Source organism: Lepidochelys kempii, chromosome 11 (assembly GCF_965140285.1).
Source record: "Lepidochelys kempii isolate rLepKem1 chromosome 11, rLepKem1.hap1, whole genome shotgun sequence".
Taxonomy (NCBI): Eukaryota; Metazoa; Chordata; order Testudines; family Cheloniidae; genus Lepidochelys; species Lepidochelys kempii.
In genome coordinates this window covers 18,766,425-18,789,007 of record NC_136390.1, presented here as the reverse complement: position 1 = coordinate 18,789,007, position 22,583 = coordinate 18,766,425, and the positions used below count along the sequence as shown (strand labels likewise).

The window sequence follows — 22,583 nt, the reverse complement described above, 5'->3', positions numbered from 1 at the left end:
TGTTGATAAATTGAAGACGGTTCAGAGAAGAGTCACGAGAATGATTAAAGGATTAGAAAATATGCCTTATAGTGACAGATGTAAGAAGCTCCTTATATTTAAATTTAACAAAAGAAAAAGTTAAGGGGTGACTTAACAGTCTAAGTAGCTACATCGGGAACAAATATTTATTTAATAGCAAGCTCTTCAAATCTAGCAGAGAAAAGTAGAACACGATCCAATGGCTGGAAGCTGAAGCTAGATCAATACAGACTGGAAATAATGCATATATTTTTAACAGAGAAATCTACTAACCACTGAAACAATTTACCAAGGGTTGTGGTTGGACTCTGAATAGCATACCTTACGGAAAAGTTACACTTGTGCAATAGAAGAAGCAACATTTTGACCTTAACATCTTCATTATGTAGTACTATAAGCTAATCCATATTGGATATTAATTTTTACCATAAAGTTGCAATAGTATGTCATCTTTGGATGCTTCTATGTTAGCCAGATAAGAAAACAAAACATTGTAGACACAGCTTAAGCATATACAGTATATTATTCAGAAATGCTTTCCACACAAAAACTAATTTACATTACACAAGAAGTTAAATTCAACTAACTGGCAAGAGAGTTTAAAGATGAAACGTATCACATTTGTGCTGTACTGCAAAATTGGACTGCAGCAACTGTTTTAAGGAGTGTGACAGGGTTGGGCCAAATGGCTATAGGAGAGTAATAGAAGGTAGATATTTTAGCCCCAGGTTAAGTAGGTCCCTTTTCCCTGGGTAAGGTAACAGGGAAGGTTCCAGAACAATCAGGAACCTTCTGGAGACAATTAAGACAGAGAGGCTGATTAGAACACCTGCAGCCAATCAAGAAGCTGTTAGAATCAATTAAGGCAGGCTTATCAGGGCACCTGGGTTCAAAAGGGAGCTCACTTCAGTTTGTGGTGCGTGTGTGAGGAGCTGGGCGCAAGAGGCACTAGGAGCTGAGAGTGAGAACGTGGACTGTTGGAGGACTGAGGTGTACAAGCATTATCAGACACCAGGAGGAAGGTCCTATGGTGAGGATGAAGAAGGTGTTGGGAGGAGGCCATGGGGAAGTAGCCCAGGGAGTTGTAGCTGTCACACAGCTATTCCAGAAGGCACTCTAGACAGCTGCATTCCACAGGGTCCTAGGCTGGAACCCGGAGTAGAGGGCAGGCCTGGGTTCCCCCCAAACTTCCCAACTCCTGGTCAGACACAGGAGTCATCGTCCTGGACTGTGGGTTCAGAAAAACAGCCAAGCTGAGGGCTGCCGTAAAGCTCCAAGGCGAGCAAATCCGCAAATAAGCGCAAGACCCACCAAGGCAGAGGAGGAACTTTGTCACAGGAGTAACAAACAGAAGGACAAGTGCCTAAGCTTTATTAGCACTCCTCCACAGCTAATGCCGTCTACAACTAGCAAACTATCAACTGACTAAGACATTGGTCATATCAAAGTCCACATTATAACATAATTCATTGCATATTAAGATAACAACCTAGATTATCATGGAATAATACCAATCCCACTTCCCTCTTCAGTCTGAAAAAGATGGATATTTTTGCCATTCAAGTACTTACAGACTTATCAAAACACCGCTTTACCTATTCCTTTGTAAACTAAATAAACTGAGTTTCTTTCATCTCTTTCTGTAAAGCAGGCTCTCCAGACCTCCAATAATTCTTGTAGCTTTTTTCTGAATTTTTTCCAGATTGTCAACCTCAACTTTAATAGTGTGGACACCATGTTCCAGTAATATTCTCACTGATACCATATATAGTGGTAATACTATCTTCCTGCTTCAACTTGATATCCTCCTCCTTATACATCCAAGGACTGAATTTGCTCTCTTAGCTGCCAGTTGATTATCCACCATGAGCCCTAAATCCTTTTCTGAATCACTGCTATCTAAAATAATCCCTTATCCTATAAGTGTGATGTGTATGTCTGTTTACCAGATATATGACTTGGCATTTAGTTATATTAATATACATTATGCTCAAGTGAGCCCAGACTACCATGCGATCCAGACTGTTCTGTATAACTGACCTGTCCTTATAATTATTTATCACTTCACCAATCTGTATCATCTGCAAACTTTACTAGCAGTGATTTTATGTTTTCTTCTAGTTGATTGCTAAAGATATTGAATACCATCAGGTGAAGAACAGACCCCTTGAGAGACAGTTGTAGAAATGGTCCCATTGACTGATGGCTGCCCATTTGCAATTACTTTTTGAGCTCTATCAGTTAGCCAATTTTGAATCCATTTTGTGTTTTATATAGTGCTTTATTTTCATTGTAAAAACAGAATGTCATGTGATACTAAGTCAAAAGCTTCATTGAAGTTTAAATGCATTACATCAATAGTTACTTTTGCCAGTGAAACTTCTGCTCTCATGAAAAAACTGTATCAAGCTTGTTTTGACAAGCCAACTTTCCTTAAATCCATGTTGACTTGCATAAGTTACACTGCCATGTTTTTATTTCTTGATTTTTTGAATCCTGTGCCACTCTCTCCATGATTTTTCCTGGGATCAATGTCAAAAAAGTTAGTCTCTAATTATTAGAATCATCCCATGAGCCCTTTTAAAATATTGCCATAACTTCACTTTCTTCCAGTCCTCTGGAGCTTCCCCAGTATTCCAAGATTTGTTAAATATCAACATCAATGGCACAGAGAGCGATTTCGCAGATTTTAAAATCTTGGATGGTAATTATCTGGTCCTACAAGTTAGAAGATGTTTAAACTTTGGCAGTTTCTGTTTAACATCCTCCTGAGTTACTGCTGGAAGAGAAAATATTTCTTTATCACTGTAAACTGTTAATAAACTGTCCAGCTTCTTTCCAAATACAGAACAGAAATATTTATTGAACTTCTATTTGTGCATCGTTATTGACAATTTTAACGTCCTTATCTGTAACAAACCAATATTGTTGGTATTTCTTTTGTTCCTCATATTAAAAAAATTCCATCTTACTGTCCCCTTAATCTTAAGGCCATAAATTTTTTTTTTTAAACTAATGCCTTTAGCTTTCCTTATCAACTGGCTACATTTAACGATGGCTGAAAATAAGAGAAGCAAGGGAAAGTCAAGCAAGTGCACTACTTTACCATTGCATCCCACATCACAGTGACAATCTGCACACAACCTGGATCCACAGAAGCAGCAAAGCTTATGAAACTGGAGGAGAGCTGAGTCCTGCACATTGACTTGGAGATAACAAATCCTGCTGCTAGCTGGTGTATAGGCATAGACCATTTCAAGATATTGAACAGGGAGCAGCAGCACCTGTGCCTCCTCCAGAGTGAGCAGTCCTGCTAGAAGAGGAGGATGCAGAGAATGAGGCACTGCAAGGAGAAGCAGCAGTGCTAGAGCTGCTCTCTCCAAGGTAACAAAGCACAGCAGATCCAGCATTATCACAGACACCTCCTAGCAGGCTGATCATACACACTTCACCTTCCCAGGTTGGGATAAGTGAACTCAACAACTGGGAGAAGATGAGGTTACTTATCTTGTATGGTAGCTGGAGTTCTTAGAGATGTTTTGTTGCTATGTTGCTCCACATGAGGATAGTATACACATGCACTTGTGCACTTTTGATTGAAGATGTTTTATTAGCAGTGACCATGCCCTTGGTCTCCCCATGCTCTGCCCAGTCACTCCAGTTCCTTCTCAACCTCAGAGCGTGGAAGAACACCAAAGTTGAGGGGAAGAGAGAGGGGTGATGGGGAATCCAGAGAGACAAAATATGTTGCAAAACTGCAGTTACTGTACAAGGTAAGTATCCTCTCCTTTGTCTTTGAATTATCTTCCCTATGGGTGCTCCACGTAAGACGACTCCATCAGTGCAGAAGAGGGAGTAGATTCTGTCCAAAGTGTAAAAGTGCTTCACTAGAGGCTCTGGTGTCTGCTCTGGAGGTATGTGTTAAGACATAGGATGGAGGAGTGGGAAGCGGGCATGGTTGTCTAGTCTGGTGTGAAAGGGGATGGTGGTGTCTCCTCCTCTATTCTCGGCTTCTGTTTCTCTGCAAGGACTTCTTGAAGAGGACATGGAGGGACCTGAGGTGATGGTGGCTAAGAATCTTATGTGAAGTCACCCTGAAGACTGGGACAATGCAAGGGGCACAAGGCTTCCAAAAATCCCACTGAGGAGGGGCATAAGGAGGAGGAGAAGGAGCAGGGCCTAGGGGTTTTCCTGTTGGCGGATTCCTGGGGTCTTGTCCTCAGGAACACCTCGAAGGAAAGAGGATGGAACGAGTAGACGGTGGAGCCTTAGATGAATATTTCTGAATCAGAGGAATTGTCCTCTTCTGTGTCCGGCGGTGAAGCTGAGGACATCAGTACCTTTGTATGAGGATGAGGATGACTGGGGGTGGGGGAGGATGTTGCTGGTTCTAGCTGGCACATGGGTGCAAGTGGGAAAACCCTCCTGGTAGGGGAGGGAGAGTCCTCCTCATAGGGGACTCATGTTCCTCCAAAGTCTGAGGGCTCTTGTGAGAGAAGAACTTGGATAATACTAGTGAGATGGGGGACTGCTTCTCCGGGTGAAAAATCTCCAGCAGTACTGGGGACAGTACAGATGATCAGTCTGCATGCTCTGTGTGAAGGTAGATGGTACCAGGTGAATAGAAGAGGATTTCTTCAGAGTCTTTAGTCCTTGAGGAGTTGTTCCACTTGGAAGAGTCTGATGCCAGTACTGACTAATCAGTTGTTCAGGGCTGTTTGGCGGTGGGCTTCTAGGTACAAGAAGCCTTTCTTAGTATGCTGATACCTTGGCACCATGACAAGTAGGAGCCTCAGTGGTATCCGCACAAGAATGCGAGGTTTCTTTGTTCACAGATGTAAGAAGGGACTTCTCTCTTCTATCAAGGAGACTGGGGTCTCTTATATTTAGATGTCTTCTGAGAGACTGATGCGGTCCCCTGGCCTCAGCCTGCTGGCAATGGAGGGCTGGGAAGAGTCAGGGCCCCCAGATTTAAGAAGGCGCTCCATGAGCAGCTGTTTTAATCAGTCTTCCCTCAGTTTGAGATCTGCTCTTGAAGCCGGAGCTGATCATGATAGGATGTGAGCCTCTCCAAGGCAATGGAGGAATCTAGAGTGCTTGTCACTGTGGTGAAAGGACCTGTGGCAGATCTGGCAAGGCTTGAGTTCTGGGGTCTTGGGTATAACCCACTGGCTGAGAAGGCCCAAGCAAAAAGCGGGGCCCAACCTTAAAGAAAAAGGGGAACACTCCCTTTCCTCTCCCCTCCACAAAGCACAAACCATGTTAAGTGAAAACAATAATAAAATAAAGGAAAGAAAAAAATCTGTGTTAATTAGACAGACACTACAGAACTCAGTCTTGAGTTGCAGGCAGTTGAGAAGGAACTGGAGTGGCATGGGTCTGCTCCTCCCTCTATACATTTCAGGCAAGGCCCAGTTTAGTTACTAGCAATTAAGATCAATACCACTGTTAAAGCCAAAATGCAGAACTTCAAGCTAAACTGGAAACATACATCAGTTTGTTTAAAATGGCTCCTAAAAATAAGAAGCTAGCAAATTATTTTACTTTCTAGCTATAAAACTGCTCTCTACTTTAGTATCTGAATGATTTCCAATAGTGCCTGAGCAATTTAAAACGTCTTCAAAAACATGTTAAAGTACTTGGGAATTAAAAATCAAAAACCAAACCAAAAAAATGTAAGCCACAATTCTAGGTCATGATGAAAAACAAATACTACTTTGGCCAAAGGACATTCTGCTCTTATGTTGTGCATTTAAAAAAAGCGGGGAAGAGGGAGGACATAAAGGACGGTCATGATTCTTTGCCAAATATTTGTGAAATAAGTATTTTAAAAATAAATATAAATCATTTTGTTTGCATGTTAAAACAGATCTAGCTGAAGGCTATTAAGTCTGACAGGGTGGGTGAGGTAGTATCTTTTATTGGACCACCTTCTGTTGATGAGAGACACAAGCTTTTGAGAATACACAAAGCTGATGAAGAGCTCTGTATAAGCCTGAAAGCTCGTCTCAGTCACCAACAGAAGCTGGTCCAATAAAATATATTACCTCATCCACCTTGTCGCTCTCATATCCTGGGACCAACACGGCTACACTACCACCACCAGCATACAACCAGTAAGTCTGTCTTTCCAATATTCTTCGGAGAGCAAATGACTTCAACTAGGTTTCAGAAGCTTCAGTCACACGATTTTTACCTGAATGTCCTGTGATATTTCAGCTGTGGGAGGCGGTGGAGATTCTTCACACACAGCAAGGCTCCGAACTAGCTTTAACTTTGTATTTGACTAAAGAAAAGTATTTTTAATTAAAAACTAGTCAAAAAAACAAATGTACATCAGAACACCTCACACTGATATTATTCACTCAATTTACTGCCAAATGCATAACGAATTTGCTGGAATATGTATGTTTAATATTGTAAAATAAAGTCAATCATTTTTGAAAGGGAAAAAACAGTCACAGCTTTGAGGTCATCAGATCACCAGAATCATCATCAGAATAATTTCATTTAATAAAAAAATAAAAGCAGCAGCGTTGGAAAGGCATTCCCTCTCTCTAGCAATGAGAAGCCACCAAAAATATAAAGGCAAACCACAAAAGCAGACAACTAGGCAAGACAAAAATCCAAAAGCAAAACAAAAAAGGTTATTGCCAAAAATAAAGGCTATAACTAAACTCAAGGCATTTTTCACAAAGTGACAAGGCTTCATCAAGCATGAAGGACTTCTGTAGCATGCCAGCACACATGTCTACTGTACCTTGGACCTTTTTCCTGTCTGTCCAAAAGACTGGACTGGCTGCTAAATGGTGGGCACAACAAAAAAAGAGTTCATATTAAGCTTCATATTTAGACTGTAGGAGACATTTATTAATGCAAAAATCTGCAGAGTAGAAAGAAAGTAGTTATTTAATAGATTTGATCATCATGTAAGTAAACACAAGTGTTTTTAACCTGACGGTTGTGAGCTATCCCATTTTCCATGGCAAAAATCCCAGGCTTCTCATCTTCTTTCAGCATCTTGCAAAACATGGGTATGGGGGGGGGAGGAAAAAAAAACAACTTACCAGTTTTGTACAATTATTTTACTTTATAAAGTCAGGACCAGTTAACAGTCTTCGGCAAGTCCTATGTTTGTAGTTCTCATGGGGCAATTTCTTTGACAACATGACAAGAAAGTAGGTTTTATAATCCTGCTACTGTTCCCTGAAAACTCACCTAGAGCTGTTTACAAGAAGCAGTGCTATTTTGACAAGGGAAAGGAGTAGGAAATGGCCCACTAACCAAGCAATATTTCCTTTCTTCCTTCCTCCTCCCTGAACCCCAGTCAGAAAACCTGACATTTAAAGGAAAAACCGTAAAAAATTGTCTATTTTTATATATAAAATAAAATTAACTTACTACATGTCTCTAGCTATTGCTATGCCTTCTCTTTCTTTCTGGCTTAACTCCACCTTTTCTTTATTCTTTCCTAGAATATATAGGGGTTACCAAACTTCTTCCACAGTGTGCACTACTTAGGGCTTGTCTACAGATAATTTTAGCATCAATTTGTCTGTAGTGGTTTAGAAACAGATGTAGCTAAATCGGTGCAAGCCCCAATGCGGATGCAGTTATACAGGTATAAAGGTGCTTATATTGGTATAGCTTATTGCTGTTTCTGAACTGATATAGTTAAATTGGTACAAAAATTGTGTCCAGGCAAGCCTTTGTACAAATTGTTTTGCAGACTACCTCCCCAACTGCTTATGCGGAAGAGAAATTAATAGACAAGGAGTAACAACATTTTAAAGAAAATACTACAGACCCACTGAAAATTGGAGAATAAAGTATTCAGATTTATTTTATCTCCAACCTACTGTCGTGATGCCATCAACAGAGTACCTAGTGGGGCATCAGTTTGGAATGAGTCTACAAGAGAGGGTAACTTCACTTCATAGACCTAAAAGAAAGGAGTGAGGGTGAAGGAGGTAATTTAAGATACTAGATTTGCTGAAATGCCTCTAATCACATGTACTTGGACATTCAGCAAAAGTAATGTCTGCTCTTCAATTTTTTGTTTTTAAATCACTTTTGCAGATCTTATCTTAAAAGCATCAATAAACTCCCACCCGAGTTTCGAAAAAAAAAGCCTTTTCCCAATGAAGTAGAGTACATCATAACAAAATGAGGACATGTGAAAGGCTTAGAGTATCTCTGAATAATAAGTGTTATCAAGTGTTGCTGTCTCCCCCTGCCCCCACCAAATTAGGCCTTTGTTAAACCTACTAAAGGGCTAGTGCCTTAGTTGGTACAGCTTTTTTAACAGTGTTGAACATGGAAAAATACTTAAGTGTATGCTCAATTCCTGTATTATGGAGTCTCTCTTCTGATTCACTAGAGAATGAATCATGTACCAGGTTGAACAAAACAGTATTTCAGCATAACAGAGAATGATATTTAAAAGAGCCACAGTGCAACTAGAGACCTTAACCATTCATCTACTGATGAAATTGTAATAATCATACCCATATATACTAGAGTAGGGTTGATCATTTGACTGATCCAAAAATAATTGGTCAATTGATCGGTCAAATGTCGAATGGCCAGTTATCTTAAATCACTAATTTATTAGAACACTAACAGAAGAATGAAACTTTGTAGTGTCCAATAGGCTTAGTTGTACACAGAGACTTGTGCCTAATTGCAAAGGACAATTTAACTTAACTTTTTAAGCAATTTAACTTCAACTTAATGGAGTTATTTTAACTCAAATATATGGGAAACAATGAAATGAAGCTCTAAAACATGAAAACATCCAAAAATATCCATAATAAATTAGTATTCTACTATTATTTAACAGTGCGATTAAAACTGTGATTAATCGCAACTGTTTTTTAAAAATTAGTTATTTTGTTGTGTGTTAATCGCATACGTTAACTGTGATTGACAGCCCTAACTAACATCTTTCAGAGTAGCAGCCGTGTTAGTCTGTATTCGCAAAAAGAAAAGGAGTATTTGTGGCACCTTAGAGACTAACAAATTTATTAGAGCATAAGCTTTTGTGAGCTTCATGCATCCGATGAAGTGAGCTGTAGCTCACGAAAGCTTATGCTCCAATAAATTTGTTAGTCTCTAAGGTGCCACAAGTACTCCTTTTCTTTCTGTAACATCTTTGGGGCAGGAACAGTGTCTTAACCTGTTTAGTGTGCTTTGTAAAACACCAAGTACATGGATGGCCGCCCAGTATACAAATAAAGATATACTGTGACACATGGCCAGAAAGGGTTAAGTAGCTTGCAGGCTAAATGACCCAGATTCAACCTTTAGGGGGACACTGGTAGATAATGTTTGTTTTTGTGTGTTTACATATACATATATATATATATATATATATATATATAAATAAAGGTTTCAGAGTAACAGCCGTGTTAGTCTGTATTTGCAAAAAGAAAAGGAGTACTTGTGGCACCTTAGAGACTAACCAATTTATTTGAGCATAAGCTTTCTTGAGCTACAGCTCACTTCATCGGATGCATACTGTGGAAACTGCAGAAGACATTATATACACAGAGACCATGAAACAATACCTCCTCCCACCCCACTCTCCTGCTGGTAATAGCTTATCTAAAGTGATCACTCTCCTTACAATGTGTATGATAATCAAGTTGGGCCATTTCCAGCACAAATCCAGGTTCTCATCCTCCACCCCCCCCCCCCACACAAACTCACTCTTCTGCTGGTAATAGCTTATCCAAAGTGACCATTCTCCCTACATTGTGTATGATAATCAAGGTGGGCCATTTCCAGCATAAATCCAAGTTTAACCAGAACGTCGGGGGGGGGGGGGGGGGGGAGACAGGAAAAAACAAGGGAAAATAGGCTACCTTGCATAATGACTTAGCCACTCCCAGTCTCTATTTAAGCCTAAATTAATAGTATCCAATTTGCAAATGAATTCCAATTCAGCAGTTTCTCACTGGAGTCTGGATTTAAAGTTTTTTTTGTTTTAAGATAGCGACCTTCATGTCTGTAATTGCGTGACCAGAGAGATTGAAGTGTTCTCCGACTGGTTTATGAATGTTATAATTCTTGACATCTGATTTGTGTCCATTTATTCTTTTACGTATATTTGTTAGAGGTTAATGTAATCAAACAGTTCCTGTCTATGCTGTATTCTGTTAATTCAGAGATCAAAAGGAGATCTTAACATTTAAATGAACTGTAAAAATAGTAAAGGAGGACTTGTGGCACCTTAGAGACTAACCAATTTATTAGAGCATGAGCTTTCGTGAGCTACAGCTCACTTCCTCAGATGCATATCGTGGAAACTGCAGCAGGCTTTATATATACACAGAGAATATGAAACAATACCTATTCCCACCCCACTGTCCTGCTGGTAATAGCTTATCTAAAGTGATTTCCAGCACAAATCCAGGTTTTCTCACCCTCCACCCCCCCACACAAATTCACTCTCCTGCTGGTGATAGCCCATCCAAAGTGACAACTCTTTACACAATGTGCATGACAATCAAGCTGGGCTATTTCCTGCATAAATCCAGGTTCTCACATCCCCCCCACCCCCATACACACACAAACTCACTCTCCTGCTGGTAATAGCTCATCCAAACTGACCACTCTTCAAGTTAAAATCCAAGTTAAACCAGAACATCTGGGGGGGGGGGGGGTAGGAAAAAACAAGAGGAAACAGGCTACCTTGCATAATGACTTAGCCACTCCAAGTCTCTATTTAAGCCTAAATTAATAGTATCCAATTTGCAAATGAATTCCAATTCATGTGAGAACCTGGATTTATGCAGGAAATAGCCCAGCTTGATTGTCATGCACATTGTGTAAAGAGTTGTCACTTTGGATGGGCTATCACCAGCAGGAGAGTGAATTTGTGTGGGGGGGTGGAGGGTGAGAAAACCTGGATTTGTGCTGGAAATCACTTTAGATAAGCTATTACCAGCAGGACAGTGGGGTGGGAATAGGTATTGTTTCATATTCTCTGTGTATATATAAAGCCTGCTGCAGTTTCCACGATATGCATCTGAGGAAGTGAGCTGTAGCTCACGAAAGCTCATGCTCTAATAAATTGGTTAGTCTCTAAGGTGCCACAAGTCCTCCTTTTCTTTTTGCGAATACAGACTAACACGGCTGTTACTCTGAAACCTGTAAAAATAGTGACATCACTTTATTAATCTCTTTGAAATGTATAGCAAATCACCTGCACATGGTGGAAAATGGGCAACTGCCTTATGTTAATCCCTGTAGCTAATTACCAGTGATGCTTAGGAAACAGATCTACTTCAAAGTCTCCATGATTGCCCATTGTTCGCCTAAGGACTCCAAGCTGTCAAGAGAAGGCCTGGAACTGTATAAAGGTATCTTGGATCCTGATCCTTTTTATTTCCCTGCTTTATATAGGGAGAAGCTTGAGTCATAAGACTGAGATCTTTGGTCCCATCTGGATCACCCTGAATATGAACACTGGACTATAACCTATGGACTAATTCTGAAAGAACTCTTTGCAACTACAAAGCTCACCATCTCTTCTATGAATCTGATCTCAGAACTGTACTTATGTCTGTATGTATACTCATCTTTTAGCCAATACTCTTTTCTTTTTTAAAAAATTTCAGTTTAGTTAATAAGGATTGGCTGTAAGCGTGTATTTGGGTAAGAGCTGAAATATTCATTAACTTGGGAAGTAATGTGTCCGATCCTTTGGGATTGGTAGAACTTTCTTATATGATGACTAAGACTTTCAGTAATCATCATATTAGACTTGGGTGTCTGGGTGGAGGGCTAAGGCTGGGTTGCTTTAAGGTAACTGTTGTTGGCTTCTTGGTAACCAGTAAAAAGAAAAAGGAGGACTTGTGGCACCTTAGAGACTAACAAATTTATTCGAGCTTAAGCTTTCGTGAGCTACAGCTCACTTCATCGGATGCATACAATGGAAAATAACCAGTAAGGTATTATAGAAACTGTTTTGTTAGGGCTTGGTAAATCTAAGTATTGGCATATCTGGGACTGTCTGCTCCATTCTTTGCAGTTTGCCCTAATTAAGTAACCCCATTGTGGCTCCCCTGGGACCCTAGTCACATATTCATATAAATGTTTATTCTTGAAGAGTCCAGTCAAGGTGCTTAACTTTCTGGTAGTTAATCTCCTCCTCCCTCCATCCACAAGTGGCATTAGCATATAGTAAACTGAGTTATCAAGACATTTAAGTAAGCACCATGATACTATCAAAAACATAGGCTGCTGTCTGCATCAAGGCATTCTTGTTGGAATATCTAACAATATTTGGCCATAGCCAGATAACCGGACAATTGACCAGCTTGCAAGCCTATACGAGAGAGTCAAGTAATCAAACAAATTCACACAAAACTAGAAATGTTTTCCAGCCTCTGACAATAAGCTTTTATTACATCTGCACATTTACCCATATGTATTCAGGGTTTAAAGGCTCAGCCAAAGCAGTTACACATATGAAACTATAAATCAGTGCTGGGAACACAAAACCACACCCCATAAAACAAGGAGTTCACTAAACTGCATTTTCAAAGACGCCGATAATACCAAAAGAATGACATAGTCCAACATGGAAGTTACCCACAAAACCCAATACAATAGATGCACTCCGTATTTCATTAAGCAGAGTTACAGTAACCAATTACAACTAAATGAAATAGCCAGTGTTAGAAAGCACTTTCTTCATCGTCCAGTTCAAGCCCCTGTATCAAGCATAATTTTAAACAGTTAAGCAAGTCTCAAGACACTGTGAAATACAACTGTGCACAGAAGGTAACAATTGCCTTAAGTTTCAGGTGGAAACAGCAACATTTTGATATCCAAACGCACAAATACAGATACATTGGTCACCAAAAAATAACTTATCTTGAGAGAGTTACAGTCTGTTTCTCTCTGCTTACGTGAGATTTAACTCAATACATATTACTGTGCTGGGGAGGCAATAAGAATGTACAGGATAATTCTCAGATTGTGGATACGGAAAATAACAGTGCAGATACCACGTTGACGAACAGAACAAATAATAAAAAGGTGAAGAGATCAGTTTAGGTAACAACAGATGGGATTCTCTTATTTGACTAAATATACACATGAATTCTCCATAATCAAACCACAAGACACTGACTAAGGACAGGCCCACACTACAGACTTCTGCAGGCACTGCTGTGTCAGTCAGGGGTATAAAGAAGTGTGCTCTCTGGCTTATCTAGCTGTGCCAGCAGAAGTCTGAAGTGTAGAGACAGCTACACTGGCAAAGCTGTCAGCTTATTTCACTCATGGAGAATGGTTTTACCATACCGGCACAAGCATTTGACTGGCAGAGTATACTAGGACTCCTAAACAAGTAAGACACTCCTAGTGCAGACACAGGCTAAGACATATCAACACAAGTGACATGCAGTTCACATTATATTCACAAATTTTTAGGCACTTTATTCACAGACATTTCTAATGCACTCAGCACTGTATTACATGAATGTAGTCATGGGATGGATGGGGAGGGAGAGCAAAAATTGGTCACAAAAGTTACACCACACCACACTGAGGAGCGCTGACCAGGTGGCAAGAATGCATAGGTGGCATTTCTGTCTCATTTATTTAATCACAGACAGCGAAAACGGCTGTGATTTCAGGATTTTATTGATTGATTGATAGATACATGGAAACGCATTTAACAGCATGGAAGATGGAGCCCTGAGATTAGTCTAGAAGAAAAGGCTTCACCCCTTCCCCCGCCCCCCCAACAAACAAAAGTCAGAGGTAGAAAATGAAGGAAGGAGAAACAAGGGGGTATTTAAGGCACCCAGGGATGGAGGTTGTGGAATTTGTGTTGGAGAGAAGGGATGAAGTCCAGGTACAGAAAGAGATATTTGTTTAAAAATTAGATTTCTAAAATTTCATCTAATTCTGTCAAGAAACTGAGAAATCTACATAGTCACTGAAACCCCAAAATGTAATTATAAATCTTTAACACAAAATTTGTCTTGTCTATTTTATATAATGCATGTTTAAGTGCCCTAGCTCCATACCTCGCACAAGCTCTCCCTCCATCACTTGCACTGCTTCCTTTCCACTGCCTCTCTCACCCGTTTCCCCAATGAGGCTATCCCCCTCCCCAATCTGAAATAGACAGCGAGAGCCTTCCATTCCCATTTTTTCTTTGTTAGTGCCAGCGTGGGTTTTTACCTTACTTCTGTGATTGATTATTCACAGGGTAATATCACATTCACTAATTAACAATTATTTTTAATGCATGGATGACAGTGTATTTATGATTGCAGCCCACGTACAACATAAAAACCTTAAGATACATTAAAACAGGCTGTTTCATGCAGTAAAAATCTATAAGCCAACATGAATGATTCCTGGTAATCATTTTTCAAAAAATGGTTAAAAATGCCATATGTTCTAACCGATAGACTACAAGGTGGATTCAAGCAAAAATCTTGTGATAACTTATGCGCTATTTAGGGCAGAGAGAGTCTCTCTTTTTTGGAAAGCAGAATGCTCTAGTGCTACCACATTTTTAATAAATATTAAAATAATTACTACTATTATTATGGTGCATATTGTAGGATTGCTACAGTGTAACGGAGAACAGAACAATCAAGTTTTCAGGCAACTCATAAAATGTGTTAATAGCATCTTTTGACAAAATATACTATTCCTCAAAATAATTGTGCATACAATATTTTTACTGTATAGACTCATGTCCCTATTAGTTCACTCACTGACCAATAAGAAATTAGAATACCCAAGCACAATATCCTAATGGATTCTTTCTGTAAAACTACTGTGAGGCACATAAGTGCCTCACATTTCAAAGCCTGTTTAAAAACAACTTGAGGGTCATGAGAGAAAAACTAGACAACTTTAAAAGGTGATTGTCCTTCCCAAATTACAAACTTAAGGCTTCACTATGCTAAATCCTTACAATCATGGGTGGGCCCCTTCTACAACGTAAGTAAATGGGTATATATTGGAGCAGCCAATTTGCTATGGGCTCTACTAAAAAGAGGAGAACTTAATTCCTGCCCTTCAACTAAACAGATGAACTAAACAATGGCTTTATCACAAGCCATGGAGTAAATTAATTTTAATTTTTTAAAAAATAAAATAAATACATACAAGTGTAACGTGATTTTGCTGGCAGATTAATTTTGTAGGCTGAGCAGAGAAGAGGATTTTAAGAATGGATTTGAATGGACTGAGACTACTTGCTCCTCCAGGATAAGGCGCAAATTCTAGGCCAAGAGGCCAGTATGATGGAAGGAACAAAGAATACCACGTAATTTATGTCGCTCAGGGTTGTGAATCAATCAGCCACCCCCCTGAGCGACATAAGTTACACTAAAAAGAAAAGGAGTACCTGTGGCACCTTAGAGACTAACCAATTTATTTGAGCATAAGCTTTCGTGAGCTACAGCTCACTTCCTCGGATACATATGAGGAAGTGAGCTGTAGCTCACGAAAGCTTATGCTCAGATAAATTGGTTAGTCTCTAAGGTGCCACAAGTACTCCTTTTCTTTTTACAAATAAAAACACGGCTGTTACTCTGAAATAAGTTACACTGACCTAAGCGCAGGTATGGACAGCACTATGTTGCTATGGGGGGGGGGGGGAGCTTCTCCCATCTACATAGTTACTGCTGATCATTGCGGGTGGATTAATTAAAGTCGACAGGAGAACTCTCTCCTGTCAGCTTAGCATGGCTACACTAGAGATCTTACAGCAGCTCAGCTGCATCCAAGCAGTCTGAAAGCTTTGGGAGAGTTGCAGGAGCAGTTGAAGGCAAAGGGTATGAAGGGATAAGGGCAGCAAATGACCAACAGTAAAAAAAACAACAAAAACAATGTAGCAATGGATCCAAAACGGTCTTCTCCAGTGATTTTCACTACATTTGATTAATTTATTCATACACTACTTGAGAAGACAGGCAACACAATTCAAGCAATATATACCTTGAGGAGACTGATGAGTCACTTTTCTTATTCAAACTGTGCTTGAAGTGCAAATAAATTAGTTGTCACACTGCAACTCACATGTTCTGGTATTGGGATCCCTACTGTCATGGATATTTAGTTTCAAAATGTCACCACTGGCTTCTAGAATTGGGAAGAGTCAATTTCACTACATTAGGGAAGGAAGGGAGCAAAGAAACGTGAGTGTAGAGAGTGCATTAAAGTAATCACTATTCTTCATGCAATAATATTCTGGCTACTTTACCTAATAATGGGTGGTTGATGGGAGTTGTGGAAGAAGTTTTCAAGGGAACAAGTGTGATGCTGTGAGAGGACTGACTCTCCCCAGCAGTGGTATATTCCTCATGAAAGGTTGCTTTCTGTGCTGTCCAGCACAGGAGCAGGAGCACCAACTAACTGATTGGACATGAAAGCCACACCTTTCAGAGCTAGGTCTGGAAACCTAGCCAAAGGGATTTAATTTTATCAAGCTGCTGCTGGAGTGTGTAAAATGAACCTAACTTAGAAAGAAAAGGAGTACTTGGGGCACCTTAGAGACTAACAAATTTATTTGAGAATAAGCTCACAAAAGCTTATGCTCAAATAAATTGGTTAGTCTCTAAGGTGCCACAAGTACTCCTTTTCTTTTAGCGAATACAGACTAACACGGCTGCTACTCTGAATCCTAATTTAGGAGAGAAATTCTTTTACAGGTGTTATCTAGAAAAAGCTCTGAAGTTCTGTATTTGCTAAACAAAATAAGAGAACTAAAAAGTGAACCTATTTCTAATCAACATTTGACTAAAAACTACTTTGCAAAACTCAGAGTATGTCTCAGTTGACTCTCTCACCAAATAATTTCTCTGGTTAGTCTTCATCTGCACTTGAATGTACAGTAAACATATATGTTGCATCTCACCTCCTATCATTTTAGAATGTAAGCTCTTCAGGACAGTGACCATTTCTTTGAATACAACTGTTCAGTACCTAGCACCACAAAACCCTGATTGTGATTGTCGTCTGTGGACACTACACTTAATATCAATATTAAACATTAACTAGCAAGGCTGTAATGTTGTATGGAGCAGGGACTTTTTGCTGTGCATTTGTATACTACCTAGTATGACAGGTACTAAGTCTCCAGCCTAAGTCCATGACAAGGCTTCTAGGGACTACAGAAATACAAATAGATTGTCTTTGGCGCACACGAGGGGACATGTGGCTTTTCATTTGCCTAGACTAGGACCTGAACGTGCAGAGCAGCTTGTTTTGAGATATTTTACCTATCATTTGAATTTCAAACACCACTTCTCAAGACTAAAAGTATGCTGTGGTAAGAAAGGAATATTTACCATTCACTCTACTGCCTGCGTGTTTAATTTTGTTTATTTTTAAAAGAGAGATTTATTTCTCTCAGATCCCCACTGGGTATCTGATTAGGCAAACCAGCATAGCAATAATAGCAGCTAGCGATTTGTTTGGCTAGTGTTGGGCCAATTTACTAGTAGTGGCTTATATTACTCATGTTCTACATGGGAGATGAAGGGTATCCAATTGGTTTGGTTTTTTAAAATGTTATTTTTTCTTGCTACCTCCATGCCCCAACCCTGGATTCAGTCTTGATGAAGCAAAATGGATATTAAACTCAAATTAAAGTGTGTCACAGCATTATTACTGTAGTCTTGTACAGGGCCTGTATGAGAGCACCTTGCACAGTTGAACCAGACACCAGAGCTTCCTTCACCCAGAATAATCTTCAAGAGAAGATTTTTGTTTTGTTGAATTATGGAGTTTTTAAAAACATGTATTTTCTCAGCCTAAATAAAACTGAATGCCAGGACCTATTCACAACTTTTAGCACTACAACTGTGAATCAGAATACCTGGGAAACAGCTTAAAAAGAAACAAACATCAATGGTAACTTCACCACAAAGTAAATGCTCAACTGAATAATGTCTATACTGACAATGGGGAAATAAAAACAAAATAAAGATGTTGCCTCGTCCCTCTACAACATGGAAAACTCAACTTCCTGCAACAAGTTCAAATGAGCTCAAAAGGAAATACTACTACAGATAAAAGGCTAGGGTGTTTTTCCTCCAGTGAGAAACTCGCAGTTTGCCTCTAACCTATTCAAAAATAGCTGACCATTAAGCATGCGTATTGATAGAAATAGGAGTTAGAGGGGGTGGTAGAGGAGATTTTATCCTCCAGATTCACCAAAACTGATGAAGGTTGCTTGGCCTTTACTTATTACATTTTTCCTAGTCAATCGCAAGGCGTAGTGGCAGAGAAAGAGAAAGAACTGTGTTTACCATAATATACTGATGAAAAATAAGGAGAGAGACTTCTTACCGGCATATCATTTTTGTTGTCTGTACAACTTTCATCCTTTTCTACTTGAATCTGCTCATGGCTTCTTGATTTTATAAGGTTTTCGACTGGGGTTGTGTCTTTAAATTCTGCCTCTGAACCATTCATTGTATCAGTTTCATCATTTAGAGTAACAGTATCAGACATCCTCATTAGAGAAGGTTACTTTAAAATTCTACAGGAAATAAGGAACCTTTAAGAGGAGAAAGAAAAAGTATGTATATTTACTCTATTGAGCTGAAATTTTATACTAATTCAAAAAGATTTACACACACACACACACACACACACACAGAGTACTTTCAACAGACTTTGCCACCAAAAGGACATTTTCCCCACCAATTTATTTTTTTCCCCACTCATGTCTTGGGTCATCATGAACGAGCATTCATTTTAGTTCTATCACCTTAATCCAGATGCATGCTACAGGTGCACATTACAAAAGAAAAAAGGCATGAACTAAAAGTTTATTCTAGTATATCATGGTAGACCCTTGATTAACTCCCTGTATATATCTTATACATCAGCGTTTTCATATACACCACCAGGTTTCAGTTCTAATAAGAAATTGAAGTTCCTCTAATTCAAAGACAGAATGTTGATTTGAAAAACTATAGGGAACTGGTCTGGTGGGTCAGTAAGCCAACAAAATGAACTACCGTGCAAGATTCACAAACTGAATGAAAACTTCCATATTGTCTGTTTCCCAGTCAACTACAGTCGACAAGAACAATTGTAGATATGACATTACATGTCAAAGGTAATGAAACTGGTCACTGCAAATTTCTTAATTACCAGAAACAGAGACAGCATTGATGATTACAATGGTGGAGAAACAGTACATTAGATGATGATGTACAAGAATAATATAAACATTCCATAGTTCAAATAAATATCTGAAGTCACCATCCTACCCGAGTCACAACTTCTTGCAATGCCAGTTGTCAGGAATGTATGAAAACAATAAATCTACACTTCATCCAAAACAAAACAACCCCCCCCACAACCCGCCCCACCCCCCAAAAAAAACCAAACACCCCTCCACACACACACACACACACACACAATCACCCTAGGTAGAATGAACTTAAATTTAAAACATTGATTTTATTTTTACATTTGACAGGTTTTAATTAAAAATAGAAAAATCTAGAGCACAGTTTATGTCAGTCACATCCAATACTTGTTCCTTATTACCTGATGTATCCTACAGATTTGGAATTGTGGTCTCCCACAAAAATAAAATAAAATAATCCAACGGTCCTTTTCACAGTCGTCAACCAAGATGTCAGTTGTAATGAACCATCTGGAATATGGCAGGAGGAGTCCCATGTCCTTGTCACCAGTGTAGAATCTTGGACTGAACTATACTGTCTTGGATCAAGAATACCATCCCTTTTAGATGCCTAAAACAGTAAAAACAGTTCCACTGATAACTTCCATTAATGAAAATCTGGAATATTTCTTGTAAAACTAAAAACCAAACAAAGTTAGCATTTTTCATTTCCATTCAATTTTGTCATTTTTGTTCTACTTATTTAAACTGGAAGAAGCTGTAATGTTTTTTACCAATTTGTAAGCAATTCCCAAAGTACAAATTAATAAGTAGTTATAATAAACATATCAGTATGTCTAGTTACATCAGGACAAAGTAACGTCCCTAAGGCACATAGCTATTTTCTGGAATTGGGCTGTAATAAAGAATTCTTTCAAATATAAATATAAAACTTGGAAAAAAATAAATAAATAGTTACTGGCAGTTGAAACTCATACAATTCTTGGCAGGATTATTCCTGTAAAAGCACCATATGCAATTCATATTACAAGGCCACATCATCCTTCACGGATCCACCCCAGGTACCTTCTACATGCTTCCCAAGATACACAAACAAGTGAACGCAGACAGACATCATATTTCACCATAACACTCTTACTGAAGGAATATCAGGACTCTAAAAGCCATCCTATAACCACTCAAGCCAGTTTCCTCCAGGACACAACTCACTTCCTCCCACAGAATGCCATCTTTGCCCCCATGGACATCATCTCCCTACACATCAGTGTCCCTCACAAAGATGGCATCACTGCCTGCCTCAAACGTTTACCACAAATATCTACCATAAAACAAGACAATGGACAACACTCAAATATCTACCACAAATGTATCACCAAACTCATCCATTTCATCCTCACCCTTAACAACTTTACATTCAACAACAAACACTTTGTCCATACTATGGGAACAGCCATGGGTACTAGTATGGCTCCCTGATTTATCAACCTTTTCATAAGCCACATTTGGAAAAATGTGCCACAAACTCAATGATATACCTGACATATATCAATGATACTTTCATCCTCTAGACAGAGGACCAAAAACTCCCTCATCATCCATCAAACTTTCTCTAGAACACTCCCACATAAGCAGCAACTTCCCAGACACCACAATCAGTTTCAACAATAGAACTGTACAGACAACTACTGTATATACAAGAAACCCACCACCAGAGTTGATTTGATTTAAATCATTGGTCAGGAAGACTCGATTTAATCATGGTTTTCTACATAAAAGTGCATTCTTATTGGTTGTTATAGACCTTAATACATATTCTTCACAACTCCTAGATAGATGTAGGTTTCATTTTTAGAAGGTACAACACTATACATTTTTAAACAGTGATTTATTTTGAGAACTTGTCAGATTAATTTTATAGCTATATCAGAAAATGAATGATTGTTTGGTTATTTCATTTACCAAAAGGTAATTGAAGCAGATATTTATGAAGTCATTGGGAGGTGAACTATCTCCAATTCAACAGATTAATCATTAATATTTTGAGGATTTTCCTGATATGCTGTATTAGGAGGACACCACCACCATTTAAATTTATTTACACTAAAACAACAATGTTAAGTGTTCTGGATTTTTTTCTTCATTAGGAAACGTATTTTAACAAAAAACAAGCAAATGCCCCTCACTTCTCACATTTATCTCCAGACTTTATTTAAATCTGATTTTTTTTTTATAAAAATGCTTTGAGAAAAAACCTGATTTTTTAATTTTTTTGAAATCATTGATTTTTATCCATCCTGATCACCACACTTTCCTCCACAGATGCATCTATCACCCCAAACACACCAAGAAATTTTACAGTCAGGCATTCAGACACCATAGAACATCCTCCGAGAAGAAAATCTGGGATATATGCTTAAAACCGCCTTCACCAAACAAGGACACTCCACCAGAAAAGTAGATCACATTATGGGTTGGGCGACCCAAATATTCTGAGACAACCTGCTTCAATACAGGAAGAAAAACAAACAAAACAAACAAAAAAACCAACATACTCTCAAGTTGTCACTTACCAGCCCACACTGGAACTCAAACAGCTTATCAAACAATTACAACCCATAGTTAATGGGGACCATAGCCTCAAAAATCTTTCCCGAACACCTTCTTCTGGCCTTCAAAACACCCCACCACCAGCAGAAGCAAGCTTTCCACAGACCAGGATATATCAACTCAAAGCGGCACCAGACTCTGCCGAACAGATGCAAAACCTGCAGATATATGTCCACTGCGACGATGATCAATACTCCTCCACCATACATCTTTCAGGATCCATGCGTCCTATCCTGCTCATCACAACATGGGGTATACATCAACCAGTGCATTAAATGACCCAACAACCATCTGTGAGTGAAATCAGACAACCACTGAACTCTCGTATGAATTCACACAAACATGATAAAAAACAAAAACACCCTATCACCTGTGGGTGAACATGTTTCACAAAAAACATTTATTCCATATCTGACCTCTCAGTCCTCGTCCTCAAAGGAAACCTGCACAACCCCCCTTCAGAGAACGAGCCTGGGAGATTAAATTCATAACTCTACTAGGCACTAAAAATCAGACTCAATAGAGACACCGGTTTTATGTCTCTCTACAGCAATCTGTAAACCCACTAAACCCCCTTTTTTGTCTTATGACTGCATAGGTGAATTATGCACTTCATCTTGAACGGTCCCTTGTAACATATGTTGTTAACTCCTTATGCTTAACAATCTGTTCCACCTTTATTTAGCTGCAATACACTGAGCACCTTTCCCAGACCTGAAGAAGAGCTCTGTGGAGCTCAAAAGCTTGTCTCTTTCATCAACAGAAGTTGGGTAAATAAAATATATGACTTCACCCACCTTGTACT

At 39.1% G+C, this 22,583-nt stretch overlaps 1 protein-coding gene across 12 annotated transcripts in view; it reads right to left on the bottom strand.

The window, feature by feature from the left end:
• Window positions 1–22,583, bottom strand: part of R3HDM1 (R3H domain containing 1) — a 167,227-nt gene that overhangs the window by 86,169 nt on the left and 58,475 nt on the right. For 7 of the 12 annotated variants that reach the window (XM_073305337.2, XM_073305338.2, XM_073305342.2 and 4 more), the window contains exons 1-4: window positions 19,573–19,661; window positions 18,358–18,568; window positions 6,782–6,823; window positions 6,218–6,307 (exon numbers count right to left, since the gene is read on the bottom strand). The exons of 1 other annotated variant lie outside the window; for it this stretch is intronic. In XM_073305337.2, coding sequence (XP_073161438.1) covers window positions 6,218–6,307; window positions 6,782–6,823; window positions 18,358–18,528 — 303 coding nt within the window. In that variant the 5' untranslated portion in view covers window positions 18,529–18,568; window positions 19,573–19,661. Of the gene's footprint in view, window positions 1–6,217; window positions 6,308–6,781; window positions 6,824–18,357; window positions 18,569–19,572; window positions 19,662–22,583 lie in introns of those variants that run through there. 4 more of the 12 variants (XM_073305343.2, XM_073305347.2, XM_073305340.2 and 1 more) reach the window with 3 other exon arrangements.